The following is a 14,470-nucleotide window of genomic DNA, read 5'->3' as shown; positions in this document are numbered from 1 at the left end:
CATCTTTTTAACCAAGAAAACTAAAGGGAAATCGACCAATAATTTTCTGAAGTTCATATGCACTCAAGTGAGTCCAAAGCAGGGTTAACATAGGCCAATTCTGCGGACATACGTGGTCCAATTAAAGTCCAAGAGAAATAGATAGATACAACTAGACCTTGTGTACAATGAAAGTGGCCCCTCGCAAAAAAAACTTAAGGAGGCTGGAATTTCTTTCCATACTAAAGATGGTCATATCAGACTTACTGTTCAGCAATGATGTACTCCTCCTCCACAGGCGTGCACTGTACTCCGGCCACCAGCACATTGTTGGCAATCTCAGAAAAGTCTAGACCAAGGTTTACTCCCCGAATAGTGACGCGGGTGCCTCCTTCTGGGGGCCCAGACACAGTAAGTATCTATAAAAGATATGCAAGCATAGAGAATATTAACCTTATTTATTTTTAAAAAGTATAAAGATGTCACCAAATATATTTAACATATAGCGATAGAGCATACATAGATATATAGAGAAGATCATTTTATAAAATGCCTTTTTGTGAAATAACCTATCTGCAAACAAGGGAATATTAGAAAAAACACTTAGGGGGAGCTGTATCAAAACCTGTGTAGTGGAAGAGTGGTGCAGTTGCCCATAGCAACCAATCAGATTGCCTCTTTGATTTTTCAGCGGCCTCTTTAAAAATGAAAGCTCTAATTGGTTACTATGGGCAACTGCACCACTCTTCCTCTACACAGGTTTTGATAAATCTCCCCTAGAAGATTACCATATATTGCTAAAGTGTCCCACATTAGGCATCAGGCAAGTTCAGCAAACAAATCTCATACGCATATACAACACAAAGCGTGGAGATTCCAAAAGGTCATTTTGTGCCAAAAACTACTGCCTATGCCTTGTGTCACATTTATTTTGTGCTTCAGACTGTTTGATTCTCACTAGACAATATCTAGAAAAAAGGGGCATGCCTTAGTAGGGCTGGGCGGTATACCGGTTCATACATATGAATTTTAACCCATATCGCAATACCGGTTTGGCCCCTCCCCCCTCGGGAATCAATGAATTAGCCCAGCGCTGCGCTGTCCCCACATCAGGGAACTAATCCTATGTGACCTGCGAGCGCTGTTCTGCCCCCCCCCCCAATTATTAGCCCAGCGCTGTCCCCATCAGGGTACTACTCACATGTCACCCGTATGCGCTGCCCTCCTCATCCTGTTTGTTGTGGCCAACGGCGCTGACACTCTATACCAGTGGTCTCCAACCTGCGGACCTCCAGATGTTGCAAAACTACAACTCCCAGCATGCCCGGACAGCCGTTGGCTGTCCGGGCATGCTGGGAGTTGTAGTTTTGCAACATCTGGAGGTCCGCAGGTTGGAGACCACTGCTCTATACTGTGCGGTATCCCTATGCCCGGGCTGCAAAAAATAAACAAAAACTTTAACTCACCTCCCGTTGGTCTGGTACCGGCCTCCCTTGTTTCCTGGGGACGGCAACGTCGGAAAGCTGTCAGCCTATCACCGGCCGCAGAGATGTTCCGCCTCAGCCGGTGATAGGCTGAGCCCACTGCCATGTAAGAAGCCGGCTTCTTACATGACAGTGGGCTCAGCCTATCACCGGCCAAGGCGGGACATCGCTGCGGCCGGTGATAGGCTGACAGCTCTCCGACGTTCCCGTCCCCAGCGTAAGGCTGACGTAGTTGCGTTAAAGTTGATTTTGTTTACCTTTTGCAGCCCGGGCATAGGGATACCGCCAGTATAGAGTGCCAGCGCCCGCAACAAACAGGACGAGGAGGGCAGCGCTTGCGGGTGATATGTGAGTATTTACCCCGATGGGGATGTGGGCTGATAATTAATATGGGGGGGGGCTAGGAAATACCGTTATATACCGTGGAACCGCCAAAAGTTTAAAAAATACCGTGATACAGACATTTGGTCATACTGCCCAGCCCTATGCCTTAGAGAAAAAACTACTTTACTGGCGTAAAGTAAGCCACATGGTGGCACAGGGAAGAGAAAAGTGTCTAAAAATGTCTTGGAAGATGCATGTGTCTAAGAGCAGAATGAAGACAGTCCATGTTGGCTGTATGTACAACATGGCAGCCATAAGAGAGTCCAGTCTGACATACTATATATAATGCATAAAGCTCCAGGCACTGAAGTGGTTGATTTTTGTAGGAGCAGCAAAGAGCAGGGTTTGCGGTGACCTACATTCCTTTGGACGCTAATTGAGCAGTTTGGAAGTAACTGTGTCACAGATCAGCCCCCGGCAGGGACAGAATGAGTTTTATTAATTACAGCTGGAGACATGCACAAGAAAAAAAACATACACCCCCAATGAATACACACCGCCACACGCACTGCAACGTGGAGGACGCTACACTAATACAAGCACCTTAGGTGGTAATGGTAGTGATGGAGAGAAAGATAATAAGCCATTAACAGATAGACAGATCAAGAAAGACAGGCCGATTCCAACAATATACCTATAGTTAACTGGCTGTGTGTATGTCTGAGATACAGAGTACAGGGACTGATGTGACTTTTGACAATCAGTGCTGCAGAATACATTGGCATTATATTATCAATGGTGGAAACCGATGCTATACATGATATAAATAGAACTATGGGCAATTTAAACACACATGCCAAACACACAATTGTCACAAGTTTGTTTTCTTCCTCTCTACATGTGGGCAACACTTAAATGGGTACTCCGCTGGAAAACTATTTTTTTATTTTTTTAAATCAACAGCTGCCAGAAAGTTGAACAGATTTGTAAATTATTTCTATTAACAAATATTAATTCTTCCTGTACTTATTAGCTGCTGAATACTACAGTGGAAATTCTTTTCCGTTTGAAACACAGAGCTGTCTGCTGACATCATGAGCACAGTGCTCTCTGCTGACACCTCTGTCCATTTTAGGAACTGTCCAGAGTAAAAGGAAATCCCCATAGCAAACATATGTTGTTCTGGACAGTTCCTAAAATGGACAGAGATGTCAGCAGAGAGCACTGTGCTCATAATGTCAGCAGAGAGCTCTGTGTTTCAAAAAGACAAGAATTTCCGCTGTAGTATTCAGCAGCTAATAAGTACAGGAAGGATTAAGATTTTTTATTAGAAGTAATTTGCATATCTGTTTAACTTTCTGGCACCAGTTGATTTGAAAAAATAAAAAAATTTCCCCAGAGTACCCCTTTAACCCCTTCCCGCAGAATGTCATATATAAACGCCGGGTTGTGCAGTGCGTTCGCGCATCCCGGCGTTTATAAATGACATGCAGTTAACCCGGCGATGCGCAGCATCGCACGGGTTAACTGGCAGAAGTCCCGCTGTTTCCAGCAGGGGACAACTTCTGCTTCACCCCCAGGACCATCAATTGATGGTCCTGGTCAGCGATCACTGTGATTGGTCCCTGTGGACCAATCACAGTGATCTGGGGTGAAAGTTCAGATCCCCCGCACTGCCCGCCCCTGGAAGTCGGGCAGAACGGGGGACGAAGGCTGCGGGGGCTCGCGGGGACCTGCGGCACACGGGGGGGAACAGGAGGGGACCGGCGGACTTACCTGATCCAGCGGCGGGACCGAGGAGCAGCGCGGGACCGGCCACGTGGACGAGCAGCGACGGGTGAGTATATGGTCCTCAGAAGCAGCAGTGAAGATCTTCACTGCTGCTTCTAGGAGTCTGAAAACTACAACTCCCAGCATGCCTAGACAGCCTTTGGCTGTCTGGGCATGCTGGGAGTTGTAGTTTTGCAACATCTGGAGGGCCTCAGTTTGGAGACCATTGTATAATGGTCTCCAATCTGTGCTCTTCCAGCTGTTGCAAAACTACAACTCCCAGCATGCACTGACTGTCCAGGCATGCTGGGAGTTTTAGTTAAGCAACATCTGGCCCTTCAGATGTTGCCGAACTACAACTCCCAGCATGCCCTTCAGCTGTCTGGGCATGCTGGGAGTTGTAGTTTTGCAACAGCTGGAGACACACTGGTTGGGAAACATTGTTTCTAACTCAGTGTTTCCTAACCTGTGTGCCTCCAGCTGTTGCAAAACTATAACTCCCAGCATGCACTAAAGACCATGCATGCTGGGAGTTGTAGTTTTGCAACATCTGGAGGGCCCCAGTTTGGAGACCATTGTATAATGGTCTCCAATCTGTGCTCTTCCAGCTGTTGCAAAACTACAACTCCCAGTATGCACTGACTGTCCAGGCATGCTGGGAGTTTTAGTTCAGCAACATCTGGCCCTTCAGATGTTGCCGTACTACAACTCCCAGCATGCCCTTCAGCTGTCTGGGCATGCTGGGAGTTGTAGTTTTGCAACAACTGGAGACACACTGGTTGGGAAACATTGTCTGTTTCTAACTCAGTGTTTCCTAACCTGTGTGCCTCCAGCTGTTGCAAAACTATGACTCCCAGCATGCACTAACAGACCATGCATGCTGGGAGTTGTGGTTTTGCAACAGCTGATGCACCCCCCCCCTGTGAATGTACAGGGTACATTCACATGGGCGAGGCTTTTACAGTGGGTTTCTCGCATCTTGAGATGCAGCAAATTTTGCGCTGGGAAACTCGCTGTAATCCCCCGCCCATGTGACTGTACCCTAAAAACACTACACTAACACAAAATAAAATAAAAAGTTAAAAACACTACATATACACATACCCCTACACAGCCCCCCTCCCCCAATAAGAACGTCCGGTACGCCACTGTTTCCAAAGCAGAGCCTCCAGCTGTTGAAAAACAACAACTCCCAGTATTGTCGGACAGCCGTTGACTGTCCAGGCATGCTGGGAGTTTTGCAACAGCTGGAGGCACCCTGTTTGGGAATCACTGGCGTAGAATACCCCTATGTCCACCCCTATGCAAATCCCTAATTTAGGCCTCAAATGCACATGGCGCTCTCACTTTGGAGCCCTGTCGTATTTCAGGGCAACAGTTTAGGGCGACATATGGGGTATCGCTGTACTCGGGAGAAATTGCGTTACAAGGTGTGGGGGGCTTTTTCTTCTTTAACCCTTCATGAAAAGGAAATGTTGGGGTTTACACCAGAATGTTAGTGTAAACATTTTTTATTTTTTACACTAACATGCTGATGTTGCCCTATACTTTAAATTTTCACAAGAGGTAAAAGGGAAAAAAGCCCCCCAAAATTTGTAACGCAATTTCTCCCGACTACAGAGATACCCCATATGTGAGCGCAAAGTGCTCTGGGGGCGCACAACACGGCCCAGAAGGGAGAGTGCACCATGTACATTTGAGGTGATTTGCACAGGGGTGGCTGATTGTTACAGCGGTTTTGACAAACGCAAAAAAAACAAAACCCCACATGTGACCCCATTTCGGAAACGACACCTCTCACGGAATGTAATGAGGGGTGCAGTGAGAATTTACACCCCACAGGTGTCTGACGGATCTTTGGAACAGTGGTCCATGAAAATGAAAACTTGTACAGCCCACTGTTCCAAAGATCTGTCAGACACCAGTGGGGGGTAAATGCTCACTGTACCCCTTGTTACGTTCCTCAAGGGGTCTAGTTTCCAAAATGGTATGCCATGTGTTTTTTTTTTTGCTGTTCTGGCACCTTAGGGGCTTCCTAAATGCGACATGCTCCCCGAGCAAAATTTGCTCTCAAAAAGCCAAATATGACTCCTTCTCTTCTGAGCATTGTAGTTCGCCCATAGTGCACTTCAGGTCAACTTATGGGGTACCTACATACTCAGAAGAGATGGGGTTACAAATTTTGGGGAGTATTTTCTGCTATTAACCCTTGCAAAAAGGTGAAATTAGGGGGGAAACACACATTTTAGTGGAAATTATTATTATTTTTTTTACATATGCAAAAGTCATGAAACACCTGTGGGGTAATAAGGCTCACTTTATTCCTTATTACATTCCTCAAGGGGTCTAGTTTCCAAAATGGTATGCCATGTGGGTATTTTTTGCTGTTCTGGCACCATAGGGGCTTCCTAAATGCGACATGCCCCCCGAGCAAAATTTGCTCTCAAAAAGCCAAATATGACTCCTTCTCTTCTGAGCATTGTAGTTCACCCATAGTGCACTTCAGGTCAACTTATGGGGTACCTCCATACTCAGAAGAGAAGGGGTTACAAATATTGGGGGGTATTTCCTGCTATTAACCCTTGGAAAAATGTGAAATTTGGGGGGAAACACACATTTTAGTGAAAAAAAAAATATTTTTTTTTACATATGCAAAAGTCGTGAAACACCTGTGGGGTATTAAGGCTCACTTTATTCCTTGTTACGTACCTCAAGGGGTCTAGTTTCCAAAATGGTATGCCATGTGAGGGTTTTTTGCTGTTCTGGCACCATAAGGGCTTCCTAAATGCAACATGCCCCCAAAAACCATTTCAGAAAAACGTACTCTCCAAAATCCCCTTGTCGCTCTTTCCCTTCTGAGCCCTCTACTGCGCCCGCCGAACACTTTACATAGACATATGAGGTATGTGCTTACTCGAGAGAAATTGGGCTACAAATATAAGTATACATTTTCTCCTTTTACCCCTTGTAAAAATTTAAAAATTGGGTCTACAAGAACATGCGAGTGAAAAAAATGAAGATTGTGAATTTTCTCCTTCACTTTGCTTCTATTCCTGTGAAACACCTAAAGGGTTAAAATGATGACTGAATGTCATTTTGAATACTTTGGGGGGTGCAGTTTTTATAATGGGGTCTTTTGTGGGGTATTTCTAATAAGAAGACCCTTCAAATCCACTTCAAACCTGAACTGGTCCCTGAAAAATAGTGAGTTTGAAAATTTTGTGAAAAATTGGAAAATTGCTGCTGAACTTTGAAGCCCTCTGGTGTCTTCCAAAAGTAAAAACTCGTCACTTTTATGATGCAAACATAAAGTAGACATATTGTATATGTGAATAAAAATTTTTTTTATTTGTAATATACATTTTCCTTACAAGCAGAGAGCTTCAAAGTTAGAAAAATGCAAAATTTTCAAATTTTTCATCAAATTTTAGGATTTTTCACAAGGAAAGGATGCAAGTTACCACAAAAATGTACTACCATGTTAAAGTAGAATATGTCACGAAAAAACAATCTCGGAATCAGAATGATAACTAAAAGCATTCCAGAGTTATTAATGTTTAAAGTGACAGTGGTCAGATGTGCAAAAAACGCTCTGGTCCTTAAGGCCAAAATGGGCTTGGTCCTGAAGGGGTTAAGCATGGCATTTCACTCACTGATCACTTTATTAGGTGCACTTTGCTAGCACCAGGTTAGTTAGACCCCTTTTTGGCTTTAGAACTTTCTACAGGGTGCTGGAAACATTGCTCAGAAATGTTGCTCCATATGGACATGATGGACATGCAGCTGCTGAAGATTTGTCAACTGAACATCCATGATGCGAATCTCCCGTTCCAACACATTCCAAATGTGTTCTATTGGATTGAGATCTAGTGACTGTGGAGGCCATTGGAGTGCAGTGAACTTATGGCAAATATATAGGTTGTCCAGCACGAGGGTCCAGGTAAAAAACTTTAAATTCTTTATTAAGGTTTTATAAACATTTCATAGGACAAGCAATACTGAAAAACCAATTAAAACAACCAACGCATTTCAGCCTTCTTTCTGGCCTTAGTCAGTGAACCTATTATTCTGCTCAAAAAAAAAATCACAGACAAGAGGCAATACGTACTAGTAACCAGTGCCAGTAAGTATGGTCTCTTGTATGTGATTTTTTTTGTGACTAATTTTGTCTCCATTTTTGTGTTTTTTTTCCTGTTCAAGAAACCAGTTTAAGATAATGTGAGATTTGTGATGTGTGCATTATCCTGCTGGAAGTAGCCTTTAGAAGATGGATACACTGTGGTCATAAAGGAATGGACATGGTCAACAACAATACTTGCGTGTAATTGATGCTCAATTTGTGCCAAGAAAATGTCCCCCAAACCATTACACCACCACCACCTGCCTGAACCATTGATATCAACATGATCAGCAACAATACTCAGGTAGCTGAAGTGTTTAAATGATGTTCAATTGATACTAAGGGGCCCAAAGTATGCCAAGAAAATGCCCTCAAGAGATCAGCAGTTTCTGAAATACCCAGGCCAGCGTATCTGGCACCAAAAACCAAGCCACGCTCAAAGTCACTTGAATCCCCTTTCTTTCCCATTCTGATGCTCCATTGTGTTGACCCCATCTACCTGCCTACATGCACTGAATTAGTGCCATGTGATTGTCAGATTGAACAGTGGTACCTAATACACTGTAACTTTAGAGTCTACCACTATTTGATATGCTAGTGCTCCAATAAATAAGCTACTTGCAGTAGAAACTATAGGCTCACACTTTGGTCTGTGTAAAAGCAGAGATATAGAGAACCACCATATAGTCACCCAGTATGAACCCAGCATTGTAACTATGTGGTTCACAAGGGGTCAAACATGGTTTTGCGCAGCAGAAATTAGTGAAGGAGCCATAAGCTCTTTGTGATGCAGTCCCTCTCCGCAAGAGCCTGAGTCTTTCTGCCTAGCAGAGATCACATTTACAGCCTAATTGTTACAAGAGAGAGGGACCCGATTATTCATTCTGACAGAACAGCCTTAAGCTGCTGTGTGGAGGGCATGTTATGGTAATAGTAACATGCGCATTAGATATTTATATAGAAAATAGACAGAGAGGCCGATAGACACAAAGATAAAGAAATGGATATCTAGATTTGTATAAAAGCAATCTATATACGTCAGTACACACGTATATGTAACAATAACAGACGCAGATTCATACATATGCTTAACATACGTGATAGTAGATTAATAAAGAATGTGTAATGTGTAACAGTGTAAACATTTGTAAGCATTTTAGCTATTCCTTTAGGCTCATTTCCATATTCATGCCGGGCATTCATCTGCCTAATGTTCTTTCACCAGATTAACAAATGCATGCAAAGGCTTGAAACCATTTAGGAAATAGTGACATAAGGCCCCAAATCCAAGAGAATGCATGTGCTCCAGCAGTGAATGGGTTAGGAATGACAAAATGTGGCAGTGAGAAGGAGAACTGGTGCTGGTGACATCACAGCAAAGTGTGATTAACTGCACCCAGCCGAGAAGAAGCACTGCCACTCATGTTTCCTGGACGACCACATCAACGCCTTAGAAAAAGTTACAATTCAGCTGGAAACGTTGGGCAGATTTAAAATCATCCGTTCTGCTTCACTAGTCACCACAGTTGTCTGGGCATCCCGTAGACAGATGCATTCATGCTAGGTAACCCCCTCCTTCTCTTCCTCTCCCCAGCAAATCGATTTGTCAATGGGCACATCTGCTCCCCGGTGCCTGTCTGAGGGACTGCATTTCCATAACCAGCGTCTGGTTGACCTTTGGCATTGGATGTGACACAGAATAAAGGACCCGACGGGGGATTCTGTAATGATTAGCGCCTCTCACAGGCACACAAGGGTTGTGGGACCATGGGAGCCTGACCGAGACAAAGGATTTCTATTCTTATAGAAGTCTTCATGCTCTTCATTGGTTTCCTCTAAAACTGGCCTGCCTTCTGCAATATGTGAACTTCACCTACGTGCTACCAAAGCAAATGACCGCTGGCTGGAGAGTGAGAAGGGGTGGTGAGATTGTACATGAGGGGCTTGCAGTTTTCACATCTTCTTACATTAGGGGTGCATTGTTACTTTACTAGAAAGCAAGCCAGAACAGTCCCTGGCATCTGAATATTTTCCTTTTTTTCTTCTTTATTTAAAGCTAATTAATCAAGTACTTAAGATAAATGGAAACACATTCTATTCCATAAACACCTTTTTCGCAGAATGAATTCCAAGTTCTATTAATACTGCACCCCCACCGTTCCACTCATTATACGTATTACGATGCCACCATCAGCAAAGAGATAAAGTGGAATTACAGTTAACACCAGATAGCGTCAGAATTAAACAGGCTTTATGGAAATGAAAGGCTATTATTTTTTACAGGGAGAACATTAATTTAATAGGTTAGCCTGGTGAATGATCAGCTATGTGCAGGAAAAAAGAGGGGAAAATATATTAGATTATTCCCATTTAGATTTCTTTCAGTTTAAGATTATTTACAGCATAGAAGCAAAATAAGCTGTGTGGTCCTTTCCACGTTGTGATTTAAGTACTTGTTTGGTGACTGGGATTAAGTGACTGAAGAAGTGGATTTTGAGAGCCCCTGTTTAAAGTGTTCTTTTTCAATGAGATGTTGTTTGAATTTACCCTATTTCTCTTACTTGCACTGGCCATCTTTCGATCACTGAAAGAGCAGTGGATCGGGTCTTAAAGGTAAAAGTCACACAAGAGGAACCCAAGGCCCCAGGGTTATTTAAATGAGCCAGGTTATTGATTGACATTTCATGGAAATGTCTGCCCCCCTCATCCTGACCTAAGTGTCCCCAGCCCTCCCTGTAAGGAAAGAAAATGTTCTTTCTGAGCGTATCGATTCCCTGCATGCGCCTTACTCACACTTTTATTTAATTAACGGCTGTGAGCCTGTGGATAATGTGTGTGAGACTGGAGTTAAACAGTGACTGGAAAGAGAGACAGGACAGGAATGGAGGCAATTACCAAAATAATAATGAAATAAGACAGATGGACAGATTAAGGAAACAGGCAGAATTAGAAGGTCAAGGCGCCATTCACAACCTGACTCCAAACAAACCTCTGTAATACGTGGATTGGAGCACTTGACATTCCTGCTGGACCAATCGAGCCACTGGTTTTGTGAAGAGGGACAGTGATGGTGCAAAGTACATCGCCCTTCCCCACTGCACCAGCCACACTCGAACTTCTGATCGGCTTTCAGACACAGGCCACAGCTTTCCCTCTGAGCTGCGCACTTGTACAGGTGAACTAGGGAACAATTAAATAAAGGATGTTAGGCTTGATCTTTGCAGATCCCAAGACACCTGGTTTCTTACAGGCCATAATGCACAGCATAAAGATATCTCTGGGATTTCTCATTTTATCAGACAAGAAGTACATTCAGCAATGTCTTATTCACAAGTTTTATCGTTTTCTATAGATTTTAATAAAGACGCAATACTGTTAATGAATAAGTTAGTCATTGCCATGGATTTTAACATTTCAATGCCCGAAACCAGAGTAAACAGCTGAATAGTAGAAATAGCAGACAGAAGTACATCCATGCACATAAGATTTATGGCTTTTATATATTCACAATTCTGATAGCACAACGTGCACTAAAATTGTGACATAATTTGATGTTCTGGACTGCAAAGCATGGTAACATGATAAAGCAGCACAAGGCAGGCTAATATTATTATCCTCACTGTCATACAGAAAAATACTTGTGCCATCTGCTTTTCCGGTACATAAAGATGTAATGTACAAACAGCACATTAGGATGATGTTTAAATGGGCACTGTCAGATTCAAAAACTTTTTATATAGTGTACATCTTTCTAATATACTTCATAAGAAAAATTATTTCCTTTTTATAGAAATCATGGCTTAGAAAATCATGGCTTTGTCCAAGCTGAAGTACAGGCATGAACAAAGTCCAGTAAGTGAGGGTGGGCTAGCACTCCTCTGTGCTCTCTCCTGTCTGATATTACTCCTCTGTGCTCTCTCCTGTCTGATATTACTCCTCTGTGCTCTCTCCTGTCTGATATTACTTCACTGTGTTCTCTCCTGTCTGATAGCACTCCTCTGTGCTCTCTCCTCCTGTCTGATATTACTCCACTGTGTTCTCTCCTGTCTGATAGCACTCCTCTGTGCTCTCTCCTCTCTGATAGCACTCCTCTGTGCTCTCTCCTCTCTGATAGGGCTCCTCTGTGCTCTCTCCTGTCTGATAGGACTCCTCTGTGCTCTCTCCTGTCTGATAGCACTCCTCTGTGCTCTCTCCTGTCTGATAGGACTCCTCTGTGCTCTCTCCTGTCTGATAGGACTCCTCTGTGCTCTCTCCTGTCTGATAGCACTCCTCTGTGCTCTCTCCTGTCTGATAGGACTCCTCTGTGCTCTCTCCTGTCTGATAGGACTCCTCTGTGCTCTCTCCTGTCTGATAGGACTCCTCTGTGCTCTCTCCTGTCTGATAGGACTCCTCTGTGCTCTCTCCTGTTTGATAGGATTCCTCTGTGCTCTGTCCTGACTGATAGCACTCCTCTGTGCTCTCTCCTGTCTGATAGGACTCCTCTGTGCTCTCTCCTGTCTGATAGGATTCCTCTGTGCTCTCTCCTGACTGATAGCACTCCTCTGTGTTCTCTCCTGTCTGATAGTACAGGAGAGAGCACAGATGAGTACTATCAGAGAGGAGAGAGCACAGAGGAGTCCTATCAGACAGGAGAGAGCACAGAGGAGTCTTATCAGTCAGGAGAGAGCACAGGGGAGTACTATCAGTCAGGAGAGAGCACAGAGGAGTGCTATCAGACAGGGGAGAGCACAGAGGAGTCCTATCAGACAGGAAAGAGCACAGAGGAGTGCTAGCGCACCCTCACTTACTGGACTTTGTCTATGCCTGTGCTTGCACTTGGACAAAGCCATGATTTTATAAGCCACAGTTTCTATAAAAAGGAAATAACATTTTCTTATGAAGTATATTGTAAAGGTTAATGTTTTGCCAAGATGTACAACATATAATTTTTTTTTGTATCTGATAGTGTCCTTTTAAAGGCTGGCCCATTGGTGGGGCTACATTAGAAATTCTGTACACCAATGGTACCAAATTTAGGAAATATATTATGAAATAAATACAAATGTGTATAAAAAAAAGAGTAAATATAGCCCAGTGTCTCAAACCTACCATAAACCAATGGGGATTTCATGAAAGCTACAGAGTGAGTTATAAGGCTGCCGTTTTGCTTCTTAAGCAATAGCAGCTTGTATACAAAATACGAGAGGCTAGCTCAATAAATTATTACAGAACGCCACTTTACATGACTGATGAGGTAACAAAACATTTTAATGGGCCACAGAATCATAAGTGTAATATCGTTCAGCTTGTGGTGTCCCCTGGAGCACTGCAATAACAAAATATGGTATATGGCCATGTCCACTTTATTCAAAATGTAGAGATAAATGTTTGCTGGTAAGTCATGCTAATTTTAAAAGAAAATATAGTTTTAAAACTATCTTTCCCTGAATTTTTCATTTTAGCAAGTAAGCTTTAAAAAAAGAAAAAGAAAAACACAAACCACCAGTAGGTAGTGAAGTCTATATTAGACCAATGTCACAGTGTGAAATTGAGAACGTAAAAAAAATAAAAAAAAATAAATCAAGATCTTAAAATCCTCTGAGATATTTTGACAAGTTGGTCTCTTGTTGTATTTTTATCATTCTTTTCTAGGTTTAGGGTTCACATAACAAAATTATTTCAATGTTACAGCCTAAAGTCTTTAGAATTCAGGTGTGCCCACTGTTGCAACTGTCATTCAAAATGTGATTTAGAGACAACGGGGGATATTTATAAAATCTTTTACTCCATTATTTGTCACTTTTTTTTGGCACAGTTGTTTTTTGCAACAAAATAAAACATTTTTTTCAAAGTGACAGTGGAAGTCATGATTTCAGCTGAAATCGTGCAGTGGTCAGGAATGTATGATCTGCGACTTTTCAGTCTGTCGCATCATTTGGCGCAACTGCGCAAACTGAGGGACATTTCTACACCATTCCTCAGTTGGCTTACAAACTGATTGTGGACAGCATTATTAGAAAGTCACACATTTGTCACAGGGGTTAAAAAGTCACACAAAAGAAGCAGAGGAGGCATCATACAAAGTGGAGTACTGAAGTAAGAAATGGGCTCAGCACCGTATTTATAACATGCCCGGCACCATGTAAAAAATTTGGTGCAGGTACACAGTTTTCACCACATGAATTAATGGAGTAAAAAGACGTTCACCTACTCAACTTTTCTTGAATACCCCCCAATTACTTTATTTAGCAGCTAAAGATGAAAATCATAAAACCAGTCAGTATAATCCAAAACAAGTAAGACATTGCTGCAGCTGCAGTAAAATATGTTTTCATTTTTTTCTGATTTGTTTTATACCTTTCATATCTTGAGGATTATCGATGATAAAATTCCCATTCCAGACAACAGAAAAATTCACTGCTAGGTCACTGATATCCATTCCATCATAGAAATACTGAGAAAAAAGATTGAAATCAGTTACAATACCAAAACATACATGGACTCAGAAGACAAAAACATATGAGTAGAAATTCCTGCAGTTTTCTACAATTGTGCAGTAATACATGTTTTGCTATACACATGTGTATTCCCTTTGTGTGTATTGGAACTAAACCAAATAAGGGAGGAAAAATCTAATTGAAATTAATTTCACACCAAACTCCAAAAATGGTCTGGACAAAATTATTGGCACCCTTTCAAAATTGTGGAAAATAAGATTATTTCAAGTATGTGATGCTCCTTTAAACTCACCTGGGGCAAGTAACAGGTTTGGGCAACATAAAAATCACACCTGAAAGCAGATAAAAAGGAGAGA

At 42.5% G+C, this 14,470-nt stretch overlaps 1 protein-coding gene across 3 annotated transcripts in view; it reads right to left on the bottom strand.

Moving 5' to 3' along the window:
• PLXNA2 (plexin A2) overlaps nt 1-14,470 on the bottom strand; it is a 325,654-nt gene that overhangs the window by 85,132 nt on the left and 226,052 nt on the right. For all 3 annotated transcript variants that reach the window (XM_056557949.1, XM_056557950.1, XM_056557951.1), the window contains 3 exons: nt 14,014-14,110; nt 10,667-10,857; nt 247-398 (listed from right to left, as the gene is read on the bottom strand). In XM_056557949.1, the coding sequence (XP_056413924.1) occupies nt 247-398; nt 10,667-10,857; nt 14,014-14,110 (440 nt within the window). The remainder of the gene's footprint in view (nt 1-246; nt 399-10,666; nt 10,858-14,013; nt 14,111-14,470) is intronic.

The sequence above is a fragment of the Hyla sarda genome, chromosome 2, assembly GCF_029499605.1.
Source record: "Hyla sarda isolate aHylSar1 chromosome 2, aHylSar1.hap1, whole genome shotgun sequence".
Taxonomy (NCBI): domain Eukaryota; kingdom Metazoa; phylum Chordata; class Amphibia; order Anura; family Hylidae; genus Hyla; species Hyla sarda.
Note: the sequence above shows the minus strand (reverse complement) of the source record. Positions and strands in the feature narration are given on the sequence as shown.